Source organism: Trichomycterus rosablanca, chromosome 6 (genome assembly GCF_030014385.1).
Source record: "Trichomycterus rosablanca isolate fTriRos1 chromosome 6, fTriRos1.hap1, whole genome shotgun sequence".
In the NCBI taxonomy this organism is placed as follows: domain Eukaryota; kingdom Metazoa; phylum Chordata; class Actinopteri; order Siluriformes; family Trichomycteridae; genus Trichomycterus; species Trichomycterus rosablanca.
Window position 1 is genome coordinate 1036318 of NC_085993.1, and position 27053 is coordinate 1063370.

At 44.0% G+C, this 27053-nt stretch overlaps 1 protein-coding gene across 11 annotated transcripts in view; it reads left to right on the forward strand.

Moving 5' to 3' along the window:
• kif1aa (kinesin family member 1Aa) overlaps positions 1 to 27053 on the forward strand; it is an 80919-nt gene that overhangs the window by 15117 nt on the left and 38749 nt on the right. For 8 of the 11 annotated variants that reach the window (XM_062997215.1, XM_062997218.1, XM_062997220.1 and 5 more), the window contains exons 3-26: positions 3564 to 3637; positions 4587 to 4766; positions 5903 to 5971; positions 6712 to 6890; positions 7083 to 7194; positions 8022 to 8099; positions 8285 to 8350; positions 8455 to 8472; positions 8567 to 8645; positions 9383 to 9461; positions 10659 to 10801; positions 12094 to 12132; positions 14678 to 14811; positions 16476 to 16555; positions 17188 to 17263; positions 18726 to 18805; positions 18899 to 19005; positions 19957 to 20034; positions 20992 to 21172; positions 21277 to 21349; positions 21867 to 21957; positions 22043 to 22191; positions 24291 to 24469; positions 24704 to 24841. In XM_062997215.1, coding sequence (XP_062853285.1) covers positions 3564 to 3637; positions 4587 to 4766; positions 5903 to 5971; positions 6712 to 6890; positions 7083 to 7194; positions 8022 to 8099; positions 8285 to 8350; positions 8455 to 8472; positions 8567 to 8645; positions 9383 to 9461; positions 10659 to 10801; positions 12094 to 12132; positions 14678 to 14811; positions 16476 to 16555; positions 17188 to 17263; positions 18726 to 18805; positions 18899 to 19005; positions 19957 to 20034; positions 20992 to 21172; positions 21277 to 21349; positions 21867 to 21957; positions 22043 to 22191; positions 24291 to 24469; positions 24704 to 24841 — 2482 coding nt within the window. The remainder of the gene's footprint in view (positions 1 to 3563; positions 3638 to 4586; positions 4767 to 5902; positions 5972 to 6711; positions 6891 to 7082; positions 7195 to 8021; positions 8100 to 8284; positions 8351 to 8454; positions 8473 to 8566; positions 8646 to 9382; positions 9462 to 10658; positions 10802 to 12093; positions 12133 to 14677; positions 14812 to 16475; positions 16556 to 17187; positions 17264 to 18725; positions 18806 to 18898; positions 19006 to 19956; positions 20035 to 20991; positions 21173 to 21276; positions 21350 to 21866; positions 21958 to 22042; positions 22192 to 24290; positions 24470 to 24703; positions 24842 to 27053) is intronic. The other 3 variants (XM_062997219.1, XM_062997224.1, XM_062997225.1) reach the window with 1 other exon arrangement.

Genomic DNA, 27053 nt, shown 5'->3' on the forward strand with positions numbered 1-27053 from the left:
AGAATGAATAATTAAAGACGCTTGAAAAGCAGTTTTCTATTAGCTTCTATTTTGAGTGTTATTGTCTTATTTTCACCCCTAGGTGGAAGCAGCATCTCGTTGCAGCATAAAAAGCTCATTTTACACGTTTGTGAGCAATATTATTAAATCCTCCCGGTCCCGCCGGTCCATGAAATTGTATCTTATATGAAACCGGTCCGTGGTGCAAAAAAGGTTGGGAAACGCTGAGATAGAATATATAAATGTATTAAAATAATTCTAGAACATCTTAGGCGCTATCTGAGGGCGTAGAGGTCCCTGACGGTTCCCCTCCACTTTACTTATTATACCAGATATCCTAGGAAGTAAAAAGTAAAAACGTTCAGGAGCTCGGTGAAGCAGAACGGACCGGAGGTGATAACAACCACGATGAGCAGAAGAGCGACGGTTTATCTCCAGGGTTTCATGACCTTGTTTGCTTTGCAATAAAATCAAACCTGGATTAAGAGACGAGCCGGTAAAGCCAACGCCAAATCAGCGTTTCCAGAGGGAACAAATAGGAGAACAGATATGACCTGTGCATTTAAGGAACATTCATTTTACACTAATAAAATAAAGTGACCCTGACCGAGGAGGGTCGTGACCAACACACGCCCCCTCCGACACGTGTGCGGTACCGACCGCTTCTTTTCACCCGCACCAGGCGGGTTCATACAGAGATCTGTATCGTGCACGGAGAGTCACACACTGATCTCCATTATCCCCCGTCTCTGTGTAATGCAGCGCCATCGATCAGCCAGCAGAGGGAGTAACTTCAGCAGTTATGACGAATCACCTTCATCTATCGATCTATCTGTCGATAGCAGATCTGAACACTGGCAGCGCTCTCATTGTGCCAGCCAAGCGCCCCCTATAGATCACTTTAAGCTTCAGGGTTGGCTGGGCGCTCCCTAGTGGACACGATTGGCAGTGCAGACAGTGCAGCACACAAAATCAGCCACTAGTCTGCTGGGTGGGAAAAGACTGGACTAAAAAGTGGGCGGGGTCTTTGAGGCTGTGTAAGGACCCTGGTTAGTATCCCGAGGCGCCTGTACAGAAGTGGAGGAACGTAGGGATCAGCGCGTGACTCTCTGTGCGCGAGACCGACCTCACGCTCCAATCCACTGAAGTACGGGCGAATAAGAAGGGGTGGGTGGAGTGCTCACACATCGGAGAGAGGGCGTGTCAGGAGAATATACCCTCTTCGTACACCATCACGGTCTCCAGCAGAGGAAGAGGAACTGGCTATGACTAAACTGGGAGAAAAGAGAGAAAATGCAGAAGTAAAATAGTAAAATGAGCTGAATGGTGGATGAAGGGTGTGAGGTTTACTGGTGTTTGTCTGGTAACCAGGGCAGGGAGCGATCTCCGGAGTGCAGATCACACACACACACACACACAGACACACACACACAGACACACACACACAGACACACACACGACACACACACACAGACACACACACACAGACACACACACAACACACACACACACAACACACACACACAGACACACACACACAGACACACACACACAGACACACACACCCCGGGGGTGGATTACATGATGATGTAACACTGTACATGTGTGTGTGAGTAAGAGAGAATTATGATGTTATGATGAATATCGACTTTATTTACTGTATTTACTTACATACAATTAAAAAATGTATTAATTAAAAAACAATTAATTAACATAAGAAATGATCCTTAGATTAAAAAGTCTGCATTAATAAATGTTTATTATTAAATGAGTTAGCTAAAATGTGTAATAGGAGACTCTGAATATAAGAATTTATATTTAATTAATTATTATACCAGGATATAAAATCTTAATTATATTTTATCGCTTTATTAATATTTACTTTTCTTTCGTGGTCGGGCTGCTCCCGTATATTTGGGCGTCGCCGCAACGGATCATTCATCCGCAAATTCGATTTGGCCTGTCCTGTCCAACCCGCTTATTGATCTGGGTTTTGGACTGGCGCTATGGGTGCACTGATTCGTCCAAACCAGAGATGTTCACAGGTCACAAAATACGAGTCCGAGTCAAGTCAGGAGTCAATATAATCTACACAAAACATATATTATAAATGTAGAGTAGAAATAAAGAAATAATCTGTAAGTTCAGATAAAAACAACGACAGATTAGCGAGTGTATTTAGCCGTTTTACTTCGTGTCTTTACTTTCCTCCTCATTGTGTAAATGAATGTAATTTCTGTAACAAGAAGGTTCCAGTTAAAAGCTTCAACTGATACGTTTTGTTTTCATTACAGAACAAAAGTGCTCGATAAATCACGGCACGGCGGCCAAAATCCCAAACACAGCAAAAACCATCATAACCGCTGCTTACCTTAGCTTCTGTTCTTCCAGATGCTATTACATTTATAAGCGTGCGTCCCATTAGGAACAGAATCCGTTATTTTGTAAATGTGCTTATAATTAAAAACCTCCAAACTTTTCCCGGTGGTGAAGTAAAACAGGAAGTGGTTAGAAAGCCGATCGAGCGTTTCATTACCACGTCATCTGTGTGACGCAAACTGAATAAATGCAAATAACAGCATTTCTTACTAACAATTACAATCAGAAGCTCTGATTGGTCCAGAAAGCGGTTCTTACAATCATTTTAAGTGACATTCCAATCCAAAGGTAACGAAAATGTTCAGATGAAGTGAACTTCAGACTGTGTAGGGAGTAGGGAGCGACGCTTTATCACTACACCGGAAGCTGCTGGAACATTTACACATTGTGTGTGTTGTGGGTTAAGACGGCCGGAGCGTTATTATTATTATTATTATTATTATTATTATTATTATTATTATTATTATTAGAGAGCAGAAAATGACACGATCAGAATGATGTCAGATCATATATATACTATATATATAAATGTCACATGTAACTAATGTTAACACGTGCTGACACTAGGGACTCTTGTTGTTTACGAGTCATTTTTTGCAAGTCACGAGTCGAATCCGAGTCATTTGAAACGAGTCCGACTCGAGTCCCCATCTCTGGTCCAAACCCTGTCCAAACGGTTGGTTCATGTAAAGTCACCCACGTCCTCTCTTTCACTCCAACATAGACCCTTATATTCCAGATCACTCCACCCTGCACTCTCATCGTCCCTCCACTACTCTGTACAATCCACCCTCTGCACTCGTTTTACTCCTGCTATCAAAAATGTGAACTGCCTTGTAAAAAAAAGATCGTACGCCCAAGTGGAGTAGCCGGATATTCCTCAGTTTGAAACTCGACGTTGCCACCGGTCGGCTGGGCGCCATCTAGCATAACTGGCAGTACCTGCAGCAGACACGTCTCTGCTAGGGCGGGGTGACCGGACTATGTGGGCGGGGTCTTCAAACCCTGTGTAAGGACCCTGATTAACAAATAGAGGCGCCTGTGCTCGTTATTCTTGCTCTGGACGGACCGCAGTGACTCAGCTCGTCCTGTAGAGGGCGTTTACCTCAGTGTTCTGTATCCAGCATCTTTTGAATCAGTGAGATATATCCACTTACCCAGCGCTGTCTTCTTCTGTATTTCAGCTATCATCAACCCCAAAGTACCCAAAGAAGCAAAGAGCTTCAACTTTGATTACTCATACTGGTCACACACCTCGGTGAGTACTCCGCAAAATTATATACTTAATTTTATTATTATAATTATAATAATTATATATGTATTTTATATATATTATAATTATTATTATTTTTATTACATGGACAATGATTGGCTCATCTTCATAACTGCTGCAATTATGACCTCTCTCTTTTACTAAAAATATCCTAATTATTTTTAGGATTTATATTTATTAATTTATATGGAATTTATTTTTATTTATTTACTTATTTATTTATATTTTTGTTTATCTATTTATTTATTATTTACCTATTTACTTTTATTTTTTTTACTAATTTATCCATATTATTTTTAGAATTTTTTAAATGTATTTACTTATTTATTTATATTTTTTATTTATCTATTTATTTGTAATTTACCTATTAACTTTTATTTATTTACTAATTTATCCATATTATTTTTAGGATTTTTAAAATGTATTACTTATTTATTTATATTTTTTATTTATCTATATTTATTTATTAAGTTATCCTAATTACTTTTAGGATTTATTTTTATTTGTTTACTTATTTATTTATATTTTTTATTTATCTATTGATTTATTATTTATTTTTATTTATTTAATAATTTGTCTTAATTATTTTTGGAAAAAAGAAGTATTTGGACTCTAGGGGGACGCTTGTGCTACCCCACCGGTACTGACATCTGAAGCTTGTGAGTTCAAATCTCAACTCTGCTACAGATTCCTGATAACTGCTGCAGTTACGCCCTCTGCTGGCTGATTGATGATTAATGGGACTGCACAGAGACGGGGGATAATAGGGATCAGTGCGTGATCTTCATATGAACCTGTCTGGTGCTACACATGTGCCAGAGGGGGCGTGTGTTAGTCACGACCCTCCTTAGTCAGAAGGGGGAATTGGATACGACTAAACTGGGACGAAAATGCATGACATTTTATTCTGTTGTGTTTATTTCTGCCCGTACAGCCAGAGGACATCAACTACGCCGCCCAGCAGCAGGTCTACAGGGACATCGGGGAGGAGATGCTGCTCCACGCCTTCGAGGGCTACAACGTCTGCATCTTCGCCTACGGACAAACGGGCGCCGGGAAATCCTACACCATGATGGGCAAACAGGAGAAGGACCAACAAGGAATAATCCCACTGGTACAGTGCTTCGTCCAGTTTGCCTGATTGGGAGATGACCAGTTCATACTGGAGGCAAAAATAAATGTAGATGAAATAAAACAACCACATCGTTTTTATTTAGGTTTAAATCTTCTTAAAAAATCATTAAACCGTGACATGATCCATGTTTCCCCTTTTTACACCTTAATCTCTGTTTGAGGGGGCCAAGGCTGTTACGGCACCCCCTCTGACATTTTGAGCAATTAAGGGTTAAGGGCCTCGATTAGGAGCCCAACAGTGGCAACTTGATTTGATAATGGGGCTTGAACTGGCAACCTTCTGATTACTAGTCCAGTACCTTTATCGCTGAGCTACCACTCAAAAATATTCTCAGATTGAGGGAGCTGAGGCTGTTATGGCGCCCCCCTCTGACACATGCAGCAAACAATTCAAGCAATTCGGGGTTGAGGGCCTCGCGCAGGGGCCCAACAGTGGAACTTGAACTGTCAACCATTTGATTTCTAGTCTGTTAAGCTACTCTACCCCCAATCTAACATTTATGACGTTATGACTGAATTCAAGCAATTTAGGGTTTAAGGGTCTCGATCAAGGGGGTCAACAGTGGCAACTTGGTTTAATAATGGGGCTTGAACTGGCAACCTTCTGATTACTATTCCAGTACCTTAACCGCTGAGCTACCACTCAAAAAATATAATCAGATTAAGGGAGCTGAGGCTGTTATGGCACCCCCTCTGACACATGCACAGCTAACATTTCAAGCAATTTGGGGTTAAGGGCCTCGCTCAGGGGCCCAACAGGGGCTTGAACTGGCAACCATTTGATTTCTAGTCCAGTACCTTCACCGTTGAGCAACCCTGCCCCTAGTTATACATCTATGACAAATTATGACTGAATTGGCGACTTGGTGATGATGGGGCTTGAACTGGCAACCTTCTCATTACCAGTCGAGTGCTTTAACCTTTTGAAGCACTTCATTATTAGCAGCTAATTTCTACTCGCCGCGGCAGGAACAATGTCCAGATAAACAGGTCGAGAGCGCCGAAGCGGCCACACAATCATCCACTCGAGTCTGCAGCGTCAGTCATTGACCCAGTGTGTGTGTGTGTGTGTGTGTGTATAATGTGTGTGTGTGTGTGTGTGTGTGTGTGTTACAGCTGTGTGAGGACCTCTTCACCAAGATCAACGACAGCAATACCGACAACAGCATGTCCTACTCAGTAGAGGTAAACACACACACACACACACACTTCTCATAACTGCTGCAGTTACGACCTCTGCTGGCTGATCGATGGTACTGCACTCAGAAAATCGTCTCTCGATTGCTCGCAGACGCCCGAAAAATATCTGGAGCTGTCGGCGCCTCTAAATCCTGACGTGTGAAAAATGTCATGGTGAGTGTGCCGTCGAGCTCCAGCCAATCAGAACGCAAGATACGGAGTGATGGGAAACCCGGGGGAGGAGCTTAAAAACGTCAACGAGCATAAACGCCGAGAGCACGATATAGTTTCTATAAGAACCAGGGCCAAAACGCCAACTTATCATACCTACGTGGTTATTCCAAAAATATTTATTTACCCCCGGCTGTCATGCTGGGCATGGATCCCAAAACCCACTCCTTCGCCCGGACTCGTCGGCCACTAGTCTGCTGGGTGGGAAAAGACGGGACTCAAAGAAAAGTGGGCGTGGTCTTTAAGGCTATGTAAGGACCCTGGTTAGTAGGCAGAGACACCTGTTCAGAAGTGGAGAAACGTGGAGATCAGCGCGTGACTCTCCATAAGCGAGACTGACCTCACTTGCGGATTCATCGAAGTACAGGCAAATAAGAAGGGGTCGCGTGTCGGAGGGAGGGCGTGTCAGGAGAATATACCCTCCTCGTACACCATCGGGGTCTCCAGCAGAAAAAGAGGAACTGGTTATGACTAAATGGGAGATGTAAGATGTGATTTTTGATGTGCTGTTTCAGGTGAGTTACATGGAGATTTACTGTGAACGGGTGCGAGACCTGCTGAACCCCAAAAACAAAGGGAACCTGAGAGTGAGGGAGCACCCGCTGTTGGGCCCCTACGTGGAAGATCTGTCCAAACTGGCCGTCATGTCCTACAACGACATCCAGGACCTGATGGACTCGGGGAACAAAGCCAGGTTACTATCATTCTGTTCTCTTTATTTCTGTCTCTAAGCGGTGTGTCGTTAAGCAGCTTATTTGGGATTCTGATAAAAAAGAGTGGACTCCACACCCACAAGAGTGGAGTCTGTTATAGTGGCAAACGACAGGAGGGGGTGTATTCATGTGTATTATGTTTTCATTTCTTCATGTCTGTCTCGTCTCTGCAGGACCGTAGCCGCTACGAACATGAACGAAACGAGCAGTCGCTCTCATGCCGTCTTCAACATCATCTTCACCCAGAAGAGACATGACTCGGAGACAGACAACGTGTCTGAGAAGGTACAGTGCTGCCGCCCATACGGGGCCATACGGGACCATTCGGGGCCATACGGGACCATACGGGACCATACGGGACCATACGAGGCCATAGTAATAATAATAATAATAAAATAATAATAATAACATAAACAACATTAATAATAATAATAATAATTAGTAATAATAAAATAATAATAATAAAATAATGATAATAATAATAATAAAATAATAATAATAAAATAATGATAATAATAATAATAAAATAATAATAATAACAATAATAAAATAATAATAATAATAATAATAATAATGATAGTAATAATAATAATAATAATGATAGTAGTAGTAATAATAATAATAATAATAATAATAGTAATAATAATGATCATAATAATGATAATAACAATAATAATAATAATAATAATAATAATAACAATAATAATAATAGTAATAATAATAATAATAATAATAATAATAATAATAGTGGTGATATTAGTAATTAGTAAGAAATAACTGTAATACTAATAATATTAATAATAATAATAACACAATAAAATAATAATAATAATAAAATAATAATTTTAATAATAATAATAGCAGCAACAACAACAATGATATTAAAAAAAATACAAATAATAATAATAATAACAGTGGTCATATTGATACAAACAACTGTAATAATAATAATGAAATAATTATTAATAATAACACACTATGAAATGAAGATAATAATAATAAAAACAACAACAACAACAACAACAAAATAATAATAATAATAACAATAACATGTTAAATGTATCTGTTGCTGTTCGTCTGGACGTGACTGGCTCTCTGTCTGTTTCCTACAGGTCAGTAAAATCAGTTTGGTGGATTTGGCGGGCAGTGAGAGAGCCGACTCGACCGGAGCCAAAGGAACTCGACTCAAGGTCCCAAAAACTGCACTTTTATTCACCAAAATACAAACATTCAGTATCTCAGCTGCTGTTACTATTTTTATTTTCTATTTGTTTTCTTTATAGTTTAGTCTGTGTTAATTGCTGTATGTTAGGTGTGAAAAGCGCCACCAGGATTGATATCTAATTTATTATTATTTCTTTCTTTCTTCTTTTAGGAAGGAGCGAATATAAACAAATCCCTGACCACCTTAGGGAAAGTCATTTCAGCTCTGGCGGAGGTGGTACGTACCATCCTCTTTTATTTTCTTTTACTGTGTATTTTATTCTACATATTTCAGTGTCTTTAATATCTAATAAACATTTAAAATCTGTCCTGTTTTTTTAGGATTCTCTATCAAACAAGGTACGAACACGTTTCTCTCGTCTGTATTATTTCTGTAAGAGTTTATATTATTTTTTGTGTGGTTGGTGAACGTGTTGATTTGATCTGTTTACAGAACAAAAAGAAAAAGAAAGTGGAAAGTTTCATCCCGTACAGAGATTCTGTCCTGACCTGGTTACTGCGAGAAAATCTAGGTGTGTTTGTGCCTCTATATTAGCTTATAAACTATAAATAATTACAAACCTAATTTCCGAAAACGAAGTTGAATTATTTTACCATCTACTGTACATAATATTGTGGAAAGATTCAGGGAAAAGACGGAAACCACTGCTGCATGTGTGTGATCTTTGAGTTCTCCGACGGCACTGTGTAAAAAAAACTCGTCATGTTACTGTAATAAATATATTTAGCGCTTCAGAAAACTGTTGTTACTTAACACAGAATACCGCTGCATTAAGAAATGCAACCTGCAACTCTATTACACACAGATAAATCTGTACATCAGTTCTAAATGCTCTCTAGACCCGAGCTCACCTCGGATGGTCCGAAAGACAAAACAGACATCAAGTTCTCTGGGCCAGAGATAAGAAGGACCATCCAGACTGTTATCAGTGAAAGGTGCAAAAGCAAACGTCTGTGATGGTATGTTGGTGCATCATTGCTCACAAGGTACCGGCAGGACGACACCAGGCTTCATTCTGTACATGCTACAACACAGAGTGTGTGTGCTTGACCGGCCCGCCTGCAGTCCAGATCTGTCTCCTATCATAAAGAGGAGAATCAGACGACGCCGAGCACGGACTGTCAAGCGGCTGGAGTCTCGTATCGAGCGAGAACGGAGCAACGATTAGCGTCCTCAGATCTCAAAGCATTTCCCAGCACTATTATTTTTATCTTTTAATTGCTGTGTTTGTTTTTATTTTTGGTTCAGGTGGAAACTCCCGCACCGCCATGGTGGCCGCTCTGAGTCCCGCAGATATCAACTACGACGAGACCCTCAGCACGCTCAGGTACCACACTCGTCTCTCTCCTCGACACTTTACATCTCAGTCTAACCAAAATCTGCGCTATGGCTTTACTTTTAGCGAGTTGAATCAATAGGAAAAGTAAGACGTCAGCCTGGCGTCCCTAAATGTACCTAAGTTAGCTTAATCCCCTAAAGCAGCGCTCCCCAACCTTTTTTTGCAACAGGGACCTGTTTCATATAAGATATCATTTAATGGACCGGCGAGGGAGGGAGGATTTAATATAGAAGAACTATAGAATGGAAAATCAGTGTGAATCCTGAGCTGCAACGAGACGCTGCTCCCACCTAGTGGTGATTGGAGACAATAACACCTGAAGAGTATTGGAAATTTAATTGCTCTTGTAGCATCTCTAATCATTTGTTCTTTCTGTCCGGCCCAGTAATAAATGACCCACGGATCAGTACCAGTCTGCTGCCCTAAAAGATAAACGTAGCACATGTGTAGCTAAGGACATTAAGCTAACGCCTTAGTGAGATTTGAACCTCGGGGAGTGAAGTCGTTCAGTTGGAATTGAACTTCCGACTGTAGGGAGTCGTGAGTGACGCTTCATCACTACACAGGACGCTGACAGTGAAATTTACCCATCAGCCACGGCGTGTGTCGTATCATCCGAGAGCGGCGGACGGTACGAGCGGGATTCTGACGCTCTAACATTTCATTAATCGTTACTGAAAGCTAGCAAGGACGTGAAAGTGACCAGCGAACGTCCAGAATTGCCAGTGTAGCTTAGTTTTACACAGCTAATGTTAGCTAGGTTAGCTATCCTGAAGTAAACATTGACTAGCAGCGTGTTTAGCATCAAAGACTTCATGTGATGACGGGATTTAACCAACTGTAGTTCCCTTAGTGGGCTAGTGTACTTCACCGCTGCACCACCCAAATCTTAAGGTGTTATTGGCTGTGTCTGAGGGTGGTGATGGTGGGTTGCTCCCTCTGGTGGCCAGTTGAGAGGTCTGCACAGGAGATGGAAGATTCACAGAAGTATTGTCTGAATCTCCATATGCCATTCTGCTCTCTGTAAGACTGACCGAAGGAGGCGCGTTATAGCCGACGGCCCTCCTCTTGGTCAGGCTGGGGGTCTGGAGGGGGTGGAAGAAGCTCCACACAATAAAATCGTAATCGTTGGCTTTCGTGTTTTTATTTATAACAATATTTAACGCTATGATCTATGTGGTTCAGGTACGCAGACAGAGCCAAGCAGATCCGCTGTAACGCCGTGATTAACGAGGACCCCAACAACAGGCTGGTGCGCGACCTGAAGGACGAAGTGTCCCGCCTGAAGGAGCTGCTGTACGCCCAGGGGCTGGGCGACATCATCGAGAGTAAGAACCTGCCTTTTATTTATATTCCGCTCACATCTCAGCCCCCTAGTGGCCACGATCGGTCTACGATACAGTCTGCTGGGTGGGAAAAGACAGGACTAAAAGTGCGCGAGACCGAACTCACAAGCCGATCCACAGAAATACAGGCGAATAAGAAGTGGTGGGGGGGGGGGTTGGTGGAGCGCTCAGGCATCAAAGGGAGGGCGTGTCAGGAGTTTTACACCATCGGGGTCTCCAGCAGAGAAAGAGGAACCGGCTATGACTAAATTGGGAGAAAAAGGGAGACAATGCAGAAATAAACAAAACCTTCTTTAAGTTTGAACTGGAGGTGGGTAGCACAGTCAAGGACGAATTAAGGATAGTCTGGGCCCCTGGGCAAATTTAAATAATTGCAAATAATTGCAAAATTGCAAAATTAATTTGTGTCTCTGCGCTTAAGAGAAATTGAACATAATAATTTTGAAACAATACAAATTCAGAAACATTAAGTAAGGGCCTGAAGGGCTCGTGATCAAGGGCCCTCTAATGGTATACCCTGCTCTTCTCTAGGGCCCCCTGGTAGGGGCTCTCATAACCAGGGCCCTCTAAAAATATGCCCCCCTCTTTCCTAGGACCCCTAATAGCCAGAAGTCGAAGTCAGAGCAGTGCCACAATGCCTCATCCATTTTCATAAGGGGCCCAAAAGCATGGCTAGGGGCCCCAAAAGCATGGCTAGGGACCCCAAGAGGCCCTGGGGTCAAAGTCCCTAATAGTCAGAGGATCCTTAAAATGGAGGGCCCTCGGAAATAAAAATATATTGTATCATAAATGTTGATAGGCATCGCAAAATGTTTTGGGCAAGGGCCCCCCCGGGGCCCCCTGGCCTCAAGGGCCCCTGGGCGCTGGCCCCACTGGCCCGGTCAGTAATCCAGCCATGAGCACAGTCGCCTCACAGCAAGAGGGTCCTGGGTTCGATTCCCAGGTGGAGCGGTTTGCATGTTCTCCTTGAGTCGCTCCGGTTTCCTCCCACAGTCCAAAGACGTGCAGTCTGGATAACTGAAGATACAAAATTGCCCCTAGGTGTGGCGACCCGTCCGGGGTGTTTCCTACCTTCCGCCCAGTGATATGCACCCACCGTGACCCTGACCAGGCTAAAACGCTGGTAAAACAGACTGTATATGAATGAATGTCCAGCTCTGTTTATTGCTGTCCAGTTAAACACCGTCCAGGTTCCTCTCTGTGTTGTTTATGACTCTCTCTCTCTCTCTCTCTCTCTCTTTTCTCTCATTTCCGCCGCTCTTCTCCTCTCTCAGCGTATCGCAGCGCTCTAGACGACGGCGGCGGTTTGAAACGTGTGTTTTCTTGTTTTTATTTCTCCTGTCCGGGACCCCGGTGCTGCAGGACTGACCGTTCTGTTACCTGCTTCTCTGTTTGGGCTAAGCGAAAAGATGCTATGCTATGCTGAGAAGGAAAATGTTATGCTATATCAAGCACGAAGACGCTACGATATGCTTAACAGGATGATGCTATGCTATTATATGCTGAGATGGAAGATGCTATGCTATGCTATGCTATGCTATGCAATGCTATGCTACACTAAGCAGGACAATGCTGTGCTATGCTGAGATGGAAGATGCTATGCTATATTAAGCACGAAGATGCTATGCTGTGCTAATTCTAAGCTGAGACGTCTCGTCTCGTAAGGTCGAGTCCCAAATAACGTTCCTCAGTGAGCAGTAGCAAGGATTTTATGTCCTTCACCCTCTACAGTACATGATATTATTGAAAGATCACATAAGCAGCACTGAACGGCGGTACTTTCAATACTTTAGACGCCACAGTGTCTGTGTCTGCTTTTCCTCTACAACATAACAACAAACAAACAAACAAACCCCTAAACTGTAAACTTTCAGATATAATTATTAAATATTTAAGTTAAATTTAGGTTAAATATTGTAGCATCACATCAGGGGCAGAAGGTGAAGCTAAAACGCCGTCCTCTCTCACGCGTGATCACTGCTAATGCTAATGCAGCCACGCCCGGCCCCGTGTCAGATATAGATTTTATTCTAAGTGTAATGGAGCTGCTAATGGGGGTTTTATTAGGATCATCCGAGTCCCTGATGATCATCTCGAGCTTTTAGGAGCAACATGAGGAGAGTAAACGAGGGTTACTGTAAGTCACGGATAGTTTATTACTTTTATTATTATTACATTTCAGGAGCACCGAGACCCTGAGAGACCCTGATGTACCAGGATCCCTAAAATAGTCCATCGTTTACTGAGCACCTTTCACCGGGACAAGGGTGGGGTCACTGCACACGTCCAATGTTCATCAGCCATAACATTAAAACCACCTCCTTGTTTCTACTCTCACTGTCCATTTTATCATCTCCACTTACCATATAGAAGCACTTTGTAGTTCTACAATTACTGACTGTAGTCCATCTGTTTCTCTACATGCTTTGTTACCCCCCTTTCACCCTGTTCTTCAATGGTCAGGACCCCCACAGGATCACCACAGAGCAGGTATTATTTAGGTGGTGGATGATTCTTAGCACTGCAGTGACACTGACATGGTGGTGGTGTGTTAGTGTGTGTCGTGCTGGTATGAGTGGATCAGACACAGCAGCGCCGCTGGAGTTTTTAAACACCGTGTCCACTCACTGTCCACTCTATTAGACACTCCTACCTAGTCGTTCCACCTTGTAGATGTAAAGTCAGAGACGATCGCTCATCTATTGCTGCTGTTTGAGTCGGTCATCTTCTAGACCTTCATCGGTGGTCACAGGACGCTGCCCACGGGGCGCTGTTGGCTGGATATTTTTGGTTGGTGGACTATTCTCAGTCCAGCAGTGACAGTGAGGTGTTTAAAAATCCACTCATACCAGCACAACACACACTAACACACCACCACCATGTCAGTGTCACTGCAGTGCTGAGAATGATCCACCACCTAAATAATACCTGCTCTGTGGGGGTCCTGTGGGGGTCCTGACCATTGAAGAACAGCATGAAAGGGGGTAACAAAGCATGTAGAGAAACAGATGGACTACAGTCAGTAATTGTAGAACTACAACGTGCTTCTATATGGTAAGTGGAGCTGATAACATGAACAGTGAGTGTAGAAACGAGGAGGTGGTTTTAATGTAATGGCTGATCGGTGTGTAGAAGACTGACCGGTCGATAGCACTAATAGGACCTCAGGATCTCAGCAGTGCTGGGCTGGCATGATAAACTCTCATATAATACGCCCGAAAGTATTTGGACACCTGACCATGAGATCTTTCAGCTAGAACAACAGCCCAAATATTCTGAAGTGTGTCTGTGTGTGGGAATTTGTATGTATGATGTATCGATCAGTCGGTGTTCCGGTTCGTCCCACAGCTGTTGAGTGGGGCTGAGGTCAGAGCTTTTCTTTTAAGCTGTTGCTGCAAAATCAGAAGCACATCATTTCCTTGATATCACTGTTGCTGAAAGACGTGTGTCCCAATACTTTTGAGTGAGGACGTCTGGGTTGCCGTGCTTTGGCTGAAGCTTTGCTTGGTACAGCAGTGGTACCTGTTCTTGTGCTGCTCCTTATTTTCGGGGGTACTTTATATTTTTGGGCTGTGTTCTCACCCCTCTCCCCCGTCCGGTGTGTTTGCTTTCTCAGATCGACATGTCCAGCTCTCCTGGTTCCACTGAGACTCATTTTAAGCTCTCTATCTGTCTCTCTTCTCTCTTTACTTTCCCTTCTCTTCACTTCCTCCTGTCCTGACCGCTCCTCTCTGTCTTACCCCCTACCCCCCCCCCCCCACCCATACACCCCCCGACGGTCCCCTACAGACCTATCCGATTACAAGAACAATAACAATTCTGGCCAAGCAGTCAATGAAAGGGGTGATCTCTCCACAGTGACCAATGCCATGACAGGGATCAGTCCTTCCCCCACCCTCTCCGCCCTCACCAGCCGGGCCGGGTCCGTCGGGAGCCTGCACGACCGCATCATGTTCAGCCCTGGCAGCGAGGAGGCCATCGAGAGACTCAAGGTGAGTCAAGTCACGAGTCTTTAGGCTATAGAGTCCAAGTCAAGTCACGAGTCTTTAGGCTATAGAGTTCGTCTCGAGTCTTTAGATTATAGAGTGTAATAAAGTCATGAGTCTTTAGGCTATAGAGTCCAAGTCATTATGAGTCTTTAGTCTACAGAGTCCAAGTCAAGTCACGAGTCTTTAGGCTATAAAGTCACGAGTCTTTAGGCTATAAAGTCTAATAAAGTCACGAGTCTTTAGGCTATAAAGTCTAATAAAGTCACGAGTCTTTAGGCTATAGAGTCCAAGTCAAGTAACTATTCTTTGGACTATACAGTCCAAGTCAACTCAAGTCATGAGTCTGTAGGCTTTAGAGTCCAAGTCAAGGCAAGAGTCGTTAGGCTATAGAGTCCAAGTCAAGTCATGAGTCTTTAGGCTATAGAGTCCAAGTCAAGTCATGAGTCTTTAGGCTATAAAATCAAAGTCAGGTCACGAGAATTTAGGCTATAAAGTTCAAGTCAATCACAAGTCATTAGGCTACAGAGTCCCAGTCATGTCATGAGTCTTTAAGCTAAAGAGTCTAATAAAGTTACAAGTAATTAGGTTATAGAGTCCAATTCAAGTCACGAGTCCTTAGGCTATAGTCATGCCAAGTCATGAGTTTTCAGACTATAGAGTCTAAGTCAAGTCACGAGTCTTTAGACTATAGAATCCAAGTCAAGAGTCTTTAGACTATGTTGTCTAAGTCAGGTGATGAATCTGTAGGCTATAAAGTCCAAGTTAAGTCATGAGTCTTTAGGCTATAAAGTCCAAGTCAAGTCAAGTCACGAGTCTTGGTGCTACAGAGTTTAATCAAGTCCACTTACCTTCATGTCTGTATTTGGATTGGCTACTCTAAATTGCTTTTCTGTGAAATAACAAGATATAAAAAATAGACACGAGGCAGGAATCCTCTGAACAGGGTGCCAATCCATTGCAGGGTTTTGGCTATACCATCCTCAGACACAGTGTAGGTTCTCATTCATCCAGGTCATGGTAGTCTTGACTGATTGGCTCAAAGGTAACTGGATATAAAGTTTTTTAGGCTCTTGGAGATGTTCCACCACTTATCCCAAAGGCTTCTTCAGTTCTAAAAGCTGAGGGGGAGTCCCAGGTATTGAACCTCTATTGGTCTAGTCATCTCAGAGGTGGTCCTGAGAGTCGTTGACCCACCCTGCTGTTAGGTCACATGGGTCGAGGGTTAAATGAGTAAATGGGAGTTTTGAACCATTTAGGAAGGGTCTCAGGTCTAATTTATAGGTGGCTGTTTGGTGTTGGAGGCCACCAAAGACCATCTTTGAACAGAGGTGTTGGCTTACGACCAATTGTCAGCCTCCTGTAACGCGATCTTGAGACCCTTTCTAGCATAAGAGACCACTGTTCCACCCGAGCACCTACACCTTATAATGTCACTATGAATAAATACTAATAATAAGTCACTACATGTCCCTGTTTTGCTGCAATGACAGTGAATGAACGCATGACTTCCTCAGGGCTTAGATCAAGCGACCATGAAGGAAAGTTCCTGATGGGTCGTATTCCTGATGGGTCGTATTCCTGATGGGTCACATGACTGCCTATAATTAAACCTTTGAAGTGTTGACGACATGTTTTAAATTAAAATCACTTATGGTTTGTGTTACCAGGAAACCGAGAAAATCATCGCTGAGCTTAATGAGACGTGGGAGGAGAAGCTGCGGCGTACAGAGGCCATCAGGATGGAGAGGTACTGAGACTCGATTCCTTCTGAGTGAGACGCTTCATCAGATAACGGAAAGTAAAAACAACGTCCGAGACAGCAAACTGTTTACTGAATATCAGAGATCAAGTTATGAGTCAAGTCACGGGTCTTTACACTAGAGAGTCCAAGTCATGAGTCTTTAGGCTGTAGAGGCCAAGGCAAAGTCACGAGTCTTTACGCTATAGAGTCTAATCAAGTCACAAGTCTTTACGCTATTGAGTCCAAGTCAAGTCATGAGTCTTTAGGATATAGTCTAATTAAGTTGCGAGTCTTTAAACTATAGAGTTCAAGTCAAGAGTCTTTCTGCTATAGAGTCCAAGTCAGGTCACGAGTCTTTAGGCTATAGAGTCTAATCAAGTCATGAGTCTTTAGGATTTACAGTCCAAGTCAAGCCACAAGTCTTTAGGTTATAGCGCCAAGCCTAATCAAGTCGTAAATCTTTCTGCTATAGAGTCCATGTCAAGCTGCTACCCGGCGATATCCATTGCACCACCATGTCACTTATTTATTTTATTTAATGTATGTAATTAGTTTATAATGTCATTTAATTTAATTTGATTGCATTTCTATTATCTTGGAGCTTTTGTAACTGATATTTGTACTGTTGGGATTTCCAGAGAGGCTCTGCTGGCTGAGATGGGCGTGGCCATGCGAGAAGATGGAGGCACAGTTGGCGTCTTTTCACCCAAGAAGGTAAAAGAACATCACAGCAGGGTTCTGCTTTATTATATAATATATATTATATATTATATAACTTCATTATATACTACATTACACTGTATATTTGACATGAGCAGCTTTATTGTTTATTTTGATGTATTCCTCTGAAGTCTGCAGAAAAGAGGAAACCTCAGGCCATCTTTATAGACACCGTTGGCTTGTTCTCACCCAACGAGGTCGGTTCTAGAGGGATTCGGAGGACCGGGTTTGATCCCTGAGTGCTCACTTCTGTTTCTCACTGCAGTGTTTCACTCTAAGCCTCTATTTTAGGGGTCGATCTGTTTCTCTTATAGAATTCTCATGATTATTTTATAATAGAATTATCCTCGGTACTTATTTTACTTAAATTTAAGAATTAAGTCTAAGTTTAAGGTCTTTCTGATCTATTGTGTGTGTGTGTGTGTGGTTGAACCTCACATGTTCTGCATGCATCTTTCTCTTTGTATCCTGGATCTGGTCCTCATTCCAGACTCTGTAAAGATTTTACGCCGGATGCCCTTCCTGACGCAACACTCCTACTTCTATCCGGGTTTGGGACCTGCACTGAGACGCACTGACAAGTGCACCTACCAATCGCTAGGCTGTTTTGGTCTGCCCCCTTCCTTGGCCATTATCCAATCATGTCTATGCGGACGCCCGACCAGCCGATAGCACTGCTATCTAAGATTCAAACCCCAGATCTCCTTTACTGCTGCTCAACCCGAGCGCCTTTAGGTACACGATATGGACAAAAGTATTGGGACACCCCTCGTAATTTTTGAATTTGTGTATTCTAGCCAAAACAGTCGTAAACAAGTGTAATAAATCTGCTATATAAAGGAAATCAAACGGTTCCAACTTTTATATGCAGCAACAGTTTAGGGAAGGTCCAAGTCAAGTCATGAGTCTTTAGGCTATAGAGTCCGAGTGAGGTCACAAATCTTTAAGTCAAAGAGTCCAAGTCAAGTCACGAGTCTTTAGGCTATAGAGTCAGAGTAAAGTAATGAGTCTTTATACTACAAAGTCCAAGTGAAGTCACAAATCTTTAAGTTAAAGTCAAGTCATGAGTCTTTAGGCTATAGAGTTCAAGTCAAGTCATGAGTCTTAAGCTATAAAGACCTTATGAAGCCCTTTTACAGCTCTATAAAGACATGCTGGCTCTGGGATGAATCGGAACATCGACTGATAAATCAGCGCCCAGCCATACAAATACAAACAAATTCCCATACGCAGGCTTGCAAGAGTGTTGCGAGAAGCTCCTCAGAAGAGCGGCTGTTGTTCTAGCTAAAAAGATGAACACAGAGGTCTCAAAATGTGACGTCCAAGCTCATGGTCTGGTGTCCGAATACTTATGGCCATATAGTGGTTACCGAACACCCCTCAGCGTCTTTATTTCAGAATCATTAGCGTGTTATTAATGTCTGTGTTATGATTTTAAACCTTTTTTTAATTTCAGACGCCTCATCTAGTGAATCTGAACGAGGACCCTCTGATGTCCGAGTGTCTTCTGTACTACATCAAGGATGAAATCACCAGGTTCCGCCTCATCCTCATCCTCTCATCTAGCTTCAGCTAAATTAAAGCCTCGTTAGGCGTATTTTCTCTAATCACGGTTCCCTGTTTGCTCAGGGTGGGACGAGAGGACGCGGTGACCCGGCAGGACATCGTCCTCAGCGGACACTTCATAAAGGACGAGCACTGTGTCTTCAGGAGCGGCGCGGGACCTTTAGGAGAGGGTAAACCGAAAACCTGGTGACCCGTCCTTCTCCATACTAGCTACCTGATCAGTTGCATCAGTAGAGAGGATTCTAATAAGACATGCAGCTCATAATCAGATTATTTAGACGCTCTACTTACTAAGCTAACACACTTAGCATCAGGACGTTCAAACCGACGCTAGCACGCCGGCTAACGTCTCCCTCCATGTCCCTGACGAGCCCGAATTTACAAATAAACCACACTCCTATAATTACACCTTTATACACAATAAACATCAATGAGAATTGTTTTACATTTGAAGAGAACTCTGTTGGTTGCTCTGCATTATATTCGTCCACCATGTTTGTAGTTTTGTGTGAGTAAAGTCGTGCCGCACTGAATGCTGGGATTGATCTTCAGCGCTGAGGAGGCGTCGGACGCTCCCTCGTCATTCAGTCAGATCATCACTCAAAATTAAGGCGCCTCAGTAGGAGCATTATAAGGGAGCTAAGAATTTAGACACGCCCTCTTCTCGGGAGTGTAGGATGATGGGAAATGAGTCTGTGTGGAGAGACCTAGGTTGTCAGACACCTAGACACCCAAATAAACAGGTTCCGAACTGGGAGTGTTGGTTACCAGTTGGAACCGAGGAACTATGATGCACAAATCCCCACAGATAATCTACACGCTCCACCTCTTCTTACTACTGTTTGCTTCCATTGTGTGATGTGCAGCGCCCCCTGCTGGTGATGCATCCTCAGTTCCTATCAAAAGTGGTGCAAACGTGAACGTGCGACGGTTCTCTGATTAGCACCAAGGTTCTAAGAACCAGGTCGAGATCCACAGCTTCCAAACGAGCTGTACACTGTTTATGTACATAAATACATTTTTGTGTCCCACAAAGTTCCACCACGTCCAACACGGTAAAAAAAAAAGGATTTCCTCACATCATTTCCTTTATTTTGCTGCTTGTTCCTTGTGGTTTGCAGTGATCCTGGAGCCGTGTGAGGACGCCGAGACCTACGTCAACGGGAAGAAAGTGTCCGAGCCCACTGTTCTCAGATCAGGTGTGTTTACAACGTGCCGCCTTCACCACACAGGTATGAGGGATCTTCAAAAAGTTTCCTCACTTTTATATTGGAGGAGGAATCAGGCGTGTCTGAGAGACTGAGAGACGCTTATAGTCCTGATTTAGCTCCATCTGATTTACACCTTACTGGTTCTGTTCTGTTTGGTTCTGTTCTGTTGGGTTCTGTTCTCTTCTGTTTGGTTCTGTTCTCCTCTGTTTTCTTCTGTTCTGTTTGGTTCTGTTGTCTTTTGATCTGTTTGGTTCTGCTCTGTTTGGTTCTTTTCTTTTCTGTTTGGTTTTGTTCTGTTCTGTTTGGTTCTTTTGTCTTTTGTTCTGTTTGGTTCTGTTCTGTTTGGTTCTTTTGTCTTTTGTTCTGTTTGGTTCTGTTCTGTTTGGTTCTTTTCTGTTCTGTTCTGTTTGGTTTTGTTTTGTTCTGTTTGGTTCTGTTTGGATCTGTTTGGTTCTGTTCTGTTTGGTTCTTTTCTGTTCTGTTTGGTTCTGTTGTCTTTTGTTCTGTTTGGTTCTCCTTGGTTTGGTTCTGTTTGGTTCCTTTTTATTCTCTTTGGTTCTTTTCTGTTCTGTTTGGTTCTGTTCTGTTCTGTTTGGTTCTGTTCTGTTTGGTTCTGTTCTGTAGTAATCACTCGTGTCTGGGAGACTGAGAGACGCTTACAGTCCTGATTTAGCTCCATCTGATTTTGGACACTGAAAGAAGCTTTAAGGGGAAGGAGATTTTCATGTGATGATGATGTGAAAGCACCGGCGCATCAGTGGCTACGAGCCCAACCAAAAAAAGTGCAGAAACTTTGTAAAGAACCCTCGTACATACACTGAAGACCACGCCCACTTTTTGGCCAGTCGTGCTTGCTAGGGGGCGCCCAGCCGACTGGTAGCAGAGTCGAGACTCGAACCCCAGTGCTGTGTTTTATCCCTTTATCGCGTCTCATGTTCCTTGCAGGGAACCGCATCATTTTGGGGAAGAGCCACGTGTTCCGCTTCAACCACCCCGAACAGGCCAGGCAGGAGCGGGAGAGGACCCCGTGCGCCGAGACCCCGGTCGAGCCCGTGGACTGGGCCTTCGCACAGAGAGAGCTGCTGGAGAAACAGGGCATCGACATGAAACAGGAGATGGACCAGAGGTACGGCGTGTGTGTGTGTGTGCGTGTGTGTGTGTGTGTGTGTGCGTGCGTGTGTGTGTGTGTGTGTGTGTATGAATGATTAATGGTATATCTGGTATGCTCAGGCTGCAGGAGCTGGAGGACCAGTACCGCCGAGAGAGGGAGGAGGCCAACAACCTACTGGAGCAGCAGAGACTGGTGAGGAACTACAAGAGAAGGTTCTGGGTTCAATTCCCCGGGGTCCTTTCTGTGTGGAGTTTGCATGTTCTCCCCGTGTCCGTGTGGGTTTCCTCTGGGTGCTCCGGTTTCCTCCCACAATTGGAGCTACTAAATTGACCCTAGGTGTGTGTGTGCCCTGTGAAGGTGTTTCCCACCTTTTGCTCAGGGAATTGCACCCACTGTGACCCTGACCGGGAATGAATTAATGAATGTTTTAATGATCTGCTACTGCTTAGATCTGGGTTTGAATCCCAGAAGTGCTATCAGCCTCTCAGGCGTCTACACAGACATGATCGGCTATATTCCTACCCGTAGGAAGGTGGGGAGGCTGAAGCCCTGCGATGGATTGGCACCCAGTATTTCCTGGTGGGTCCAGGGACCCTGACCAGGATAAACACAGTCTCATGCTGAGGATCAGCTAAGAGAACAGGGGCCACGCATGAGGGCCCCACATGTGATGGAAATAAAATACAGTATAATTATTTACTCTGTTTAGGACTATGAGAGTAAGTTGGAGGCTCTGCAGAAGCAGGTGGATCGTTGTTACCCTGAAGCAGCAGAAGAAGACGATGAACCTGAGGAGGAAGGTCAGCCGTCCATACATTCCTAAAATCCTCGACTCTGCGTCCATAACGAATGTATAAAACGATTCCTAAACTTGATTACCCACAGTGCAATGGACGGAGAGGGAGACCGAGCTGGCTCTGTGGGCGTTCCGAAAATGGAGGTGCTACCAGTTCACCTCCCTCCGAGACCTTCTGTGGGGCAACGCCATCTTCCTCAAGGAGGCCAACGCCATCAGCGTAGAGCTCAAGAAGAAGGTCGGTCACTTATGGTTCCAAAAATAACCTGTTAAACCATTTAGGTCCTTGACAGACCCGTTCCACCAGCATGGGACGAGTTCTGGCCCATTTTCACCAAAACGCGGTTCTTGACCTGGAACGTTCGTTTCCTTAGTAGTAAGTTGCCCAGAATGAACCGTGATGACATCAGTGGGCGTGTTGAGCTGTAGAGGAGTGTGTGGCACAGCGCCTTCTGTATTTAGTGCAAACATGCCAGTTCTCTAGTAGCGCTTTTCCACCAGTATCCCCTTTTCACCAATGTGGATCCGGCTCTGTTCCGGTTCCCAAACTTGATTTTGAACCGGTTCTGCGTGTTTCCGAAAAAAAAGAGGTTCCAGACAGCGAACTAGCATCTAATCTGGCAGAACGAACAACGCTTAACGTGAAAAATAAAGCATAACGTGACTTGTTGAACTAAAACAATGACTGATGAATTTGGGCATAATAGAGCACTTATAACCAGTACAGAGCTCTTATAACCAGTAATAACAGAGAGGTTTAGTTCCTGTGTGGTACTGTTAGTACATTCAGCCACGTTACACTTTATTTAGTTGAAGCTTTATGTGGATTCAGAACCTGGAGCTGCAGAACCAGCAACGTGAAGTAAATCCAGTTAAACACAGATACATGTGGAGCTGTTAGACTGGGTTTGATGGTTATTTTACACAGATGTTTGTTCGTGTCGTGGAACTCACATTAATGAACTAAAGAAAACAACAACTGAGACAAACACGTCACGTCTTCTTATCACCGACAGTTGATCCATGCTTTTTACATAAAAACCAACATCTGTAACAGCAGCACAAATCCCCACAGTTAATCTACACGCTCCACCATCATGTTACTCTTTACTTTCTTTATGTAACGCCCACCGTTGATGACGCAGGCCTGGTGGAAACGCGGGTCGGTTCTCTACAAAACACCAAGGTTCGAAGAAACCTGAACAGAACCGGTTCAAGAACCAGAACCAGGGTTCTTTTGGTGGAAAAGCACTACAAAAGAACTCTGGTTCTGGACGGTGGGCGTTACATACTGACAGTAAAGAGTAACATGATGGTGGAGCGTGTAGATTATCTGTGGGGATTTGTGCTGTTGTTACAGATGTTTGTTTTACAATGCATTCACTTTTTTTGGTGGAAACACGCTCAACCAGAGCCTGTTCCACATCGGTGATAAAGGGGTTTAAGTAGCACCTGAACGGAACCCTGACCAATACGGAGATTTATGAATCGGATACGTCTAGTATATAAAGTACTGTATTAATACTACTACACAGCAGTACAGTTAAACTGGACGGCAGTCGGTTCTGGGAGTGATGTTGAGTTTTAAAGACGTTGAGTTTCGAGATATTTTTCCCCATAAGTTTGGGGAACCTGTTAATGCGTCCATGGTCCCGTGGAGCTGCAGATATTTTAGTCTCATGTAAAATAATGAGGTTGTTTTTGACACTTAAACACTGAAAATAACACAAATATAATATAAACACACTGAAATACAATTACAAACAGTTACACATCAATAAAAATACAATAAAAGCTGCACTTTAGTTTTACTTCTTTATTGTATCCTGACGCTTCTTAATGCTGGAGATGCTCGATGTTGGAATACCGTATTCCCTTCAGCACCGGTGCATTCACATGAGAAGAGATAAAACCGCTTCTGCGTCGCTGTGCCGTTATTTCCTATGAAGTGTGACGGCGGTGCACAAAACTCACCGTGACTTATTGTAGTAAAACAGCGAGTGAGGAATGTGATTAGTGGAGGAACTTATGAGCAGTAATAATGAAGAGAAGTTTAGTGCTCCTGTCTCCTTCTTTTACTACATTAAACCACGTTAAGCTTTATTTTCAACCAGAAGCGTTTTAGACTCTGGGAGAAGCTGATTCTGATTCTCACCATTTCTCAGAAGCTGGAGCTGTAACACAAGTTTAAAAGTGAAACAGGGAGGAGAATCCAGATAAACACAGATACATGTGGAGCTCTAACCCTGGATCTGACGCTTATTCCACACTGATGCAGATTCAGATCAGATTCACACACACGGTTGTTAAAATTGTCGGCCTGGTGTGTATGTGCAGGTCCAGTTTCAGTTCGTTTTGCTGACCGACACGCTCTACTCCCCCCTGCCCCCCGACCTGCTCCCAGCCGAGGCGACTAATAAGCGCGAGAGGAGCGCGTTCCCTCGGACCATCGTTGCCGTGGAGGTGCAGGACCAAAAAAACGTAGCCACGCATTACTGGACGCTGGTGAAGCTCAGGTACCGTACGTGGTCTTACTGTTTATATCTATAGTGATGGGAATAAAGGTGTGGTGGAGTAGTAATCAGAAGGTCACTGGTTTAAGCCCCATCAGTGCCAGGTTGGGCCCTTGAGCGAGGCCCTTAACCTCAATTGCTTAAACAATATACTGTCACAGTGCCACTGTAAGTCACTTTGGATAAAAGCATGTTAATGTAATTATGATAAACGAAGTGTTCTGGCGCCCCCTGCAGGCAGCGTTTGGAACTGATGAGGGAGATGTACGACCGAGCCGCAGAGGTGCCCAGCAGTGCCATGGAGGACTGTGACAGCATGCTGACCGGTGGTGACCCGTTCTACGACCGCTTCCCTTGGTTCCGCCTGGTGGGCAGGTGAGTGCTCACGTCTTTTGATCAGAGGGTCCTGAGTTATTTTACCAAACTCCGGGTCGTATCCGATTCCCAGATGGTATTTCACCTCTACTGGTGCAGACCTCCACTCCTGACCGAGGAGGGTCGTGACTAACACACGCCCCCTCCGACATGTGTGCAGTACCGACCGCTTCTTTAGTTGTTTATATGCAGATCCGTATCGCGCATGGAGAGTCATGCACCAATCTCCATTATCAGCCAGTAGAGGTCGTGAGTTTAGCAGTTATGAGGATTCCCCACGATCCTCCCTCCCTCAGACCAGCCAATCATTGTCCGTGAGGTTCGAACTGGTGGGTTAGTGCGCTTTACCGCTGTGCCACCCAAGTGCCCAATGCTAAATCTTTTTGAGGTGCCACTCAGGACTTTCTGGAGGGGTTTTAACACCTAAATGTATAAATGTTATATTGTTTTAATATCTTGGCACTCGGATCAGGTGACCCAACCATGACTTAAACAGTAACTAACTAGTCTTACTAAACTGTGGCTACGCCAGACACTCCCTGTTCAGCTCGTGCCTCACTAAGGACTCGAGCGACCCCGCCGCCTCCCCGCCCCGCTCCAAACCCACCTCCACCACCGAACCCACCGAGCTCGCCCGGACGTGGCACAAGGGGTCGCCCGGGGCCGAGCCGGAGGACGCCACCGACGACCTCTGGTCGGACGACCTGTGTTCCGAGCCCGGCGACGAAGACGGTAAAGACGACGACGTCGGTAACGACGGCGAGAAGGGGGCGGACGGGAGCTCGGACGAGGACCCGTTTTACGAGCGCACTGCTTTGTTCAGTGTAGTGGGAAGGTTGGTGAGGTTTATGGAGCATGCTGGGAAAGGAAACGAGCTCTTTCAGCCTGAGACACGACGCGATTGGTTCATCACATTTACCCAAACATGTAGGAACGTTGTAATTTATATTCCAGGTAAGATCACTTAGGGTTTTAGGGCGGATGAACCGGTTCTTCATCCGCCTGTCCGCAGTGCGGCACGATACCTGGATGGACACGTATTTGAACCGGACGCTTGTAACGATCAGAATTAATTTTACCCATTAATTAATCCACCACTTTATTGTGGAACGTCCGGCCCTGAAACACTCGTTAATTACTAAGTTTTAATAATCGTCATGCTGTCGACACGCCAAAACCAAAACCAGCGTCCAGCTCTGAGTGTCGCTCAGCACCCACTCATTTAGAGGATTCAGCAAGATTCATTTCAGGATTTTTTTACTAAAGTATTGTCTGATGTTCCTCCTTTTTGGGGTCTGATGTTTTTCTTTTTGGGGTCTGATGTTCCTCCTTTTTGGGGTCTGATGTTCCTCCTTTTTGGGGTCTGATGATCTCCTTTTTGGGGTCTGATGTTTTTCTTTTTGGGGTCTGATGTTCCTCCTTTTTGGGGTCTGATGTTCCTCCTTTTTGAGGTCTGATGTTCCTCCTTTTTGGGGTTTGATGTTCCTCCTTTTTGGGGTCTGATGTTCTTCTATTTGGGGTCTGATGTTCTTCTTTTTGGGGTCTGATGCCGTCCTTTTTGGGGTGTGATGCCATCCTTTTTGGGGTGTGATGCTCTCCTTTTTGGGGTCTGATGTTCTCCTTTTTGGGGTCTGATGTTCTCCTTTTTGGGGTCTGATGTTCTCCTTTTCGGGGTCTGATGTTCTCCTTTTCGGGGTCTGATGTTCTCCTTTTTGGGGTCTGATGTTCCTCCTTTTTGGGGTCTGATGTTTTCCTTTTTGGGGTCTGATGTTCCTCCTTTTTGGGGTCTGATGTTCCTCCTTTTTGGGGTGTGATGTTCCTCCTTTTTGGAGTCTGATGCTCTTCTTTCTGGGGTCTGATGTTCCTCCTTTTTGGGGTCTGATGCTCTCCTTTTTGGGGTGTGATGTTCCTCCTTTTTGGAGTCTGATGTTTTTCTTTTTGGGGTCTGATGTTCTTCTTTTTGGGGTCTGATGTTCCTCCTTTATGGGGTCTGATGTTCCTTCTTTTTGGGGTCTGATGTTTTTCTTTTTGGGGTCTGATGTTCTTCTTTTTGGGGTCTGATGTTTTTCTTTTTGGGGTCTGATGTTCTTCTTTTTGGGGTCTGATGTTCCTCCTTTATGGGGTCTGATGTTCCTCCTTTTTGGGGTCTGATGTTTTTCTTTTTGGGGTCTGATGTTCTTCTTTTTGGGGTCTGATGTTCCTCCTTTTTGGG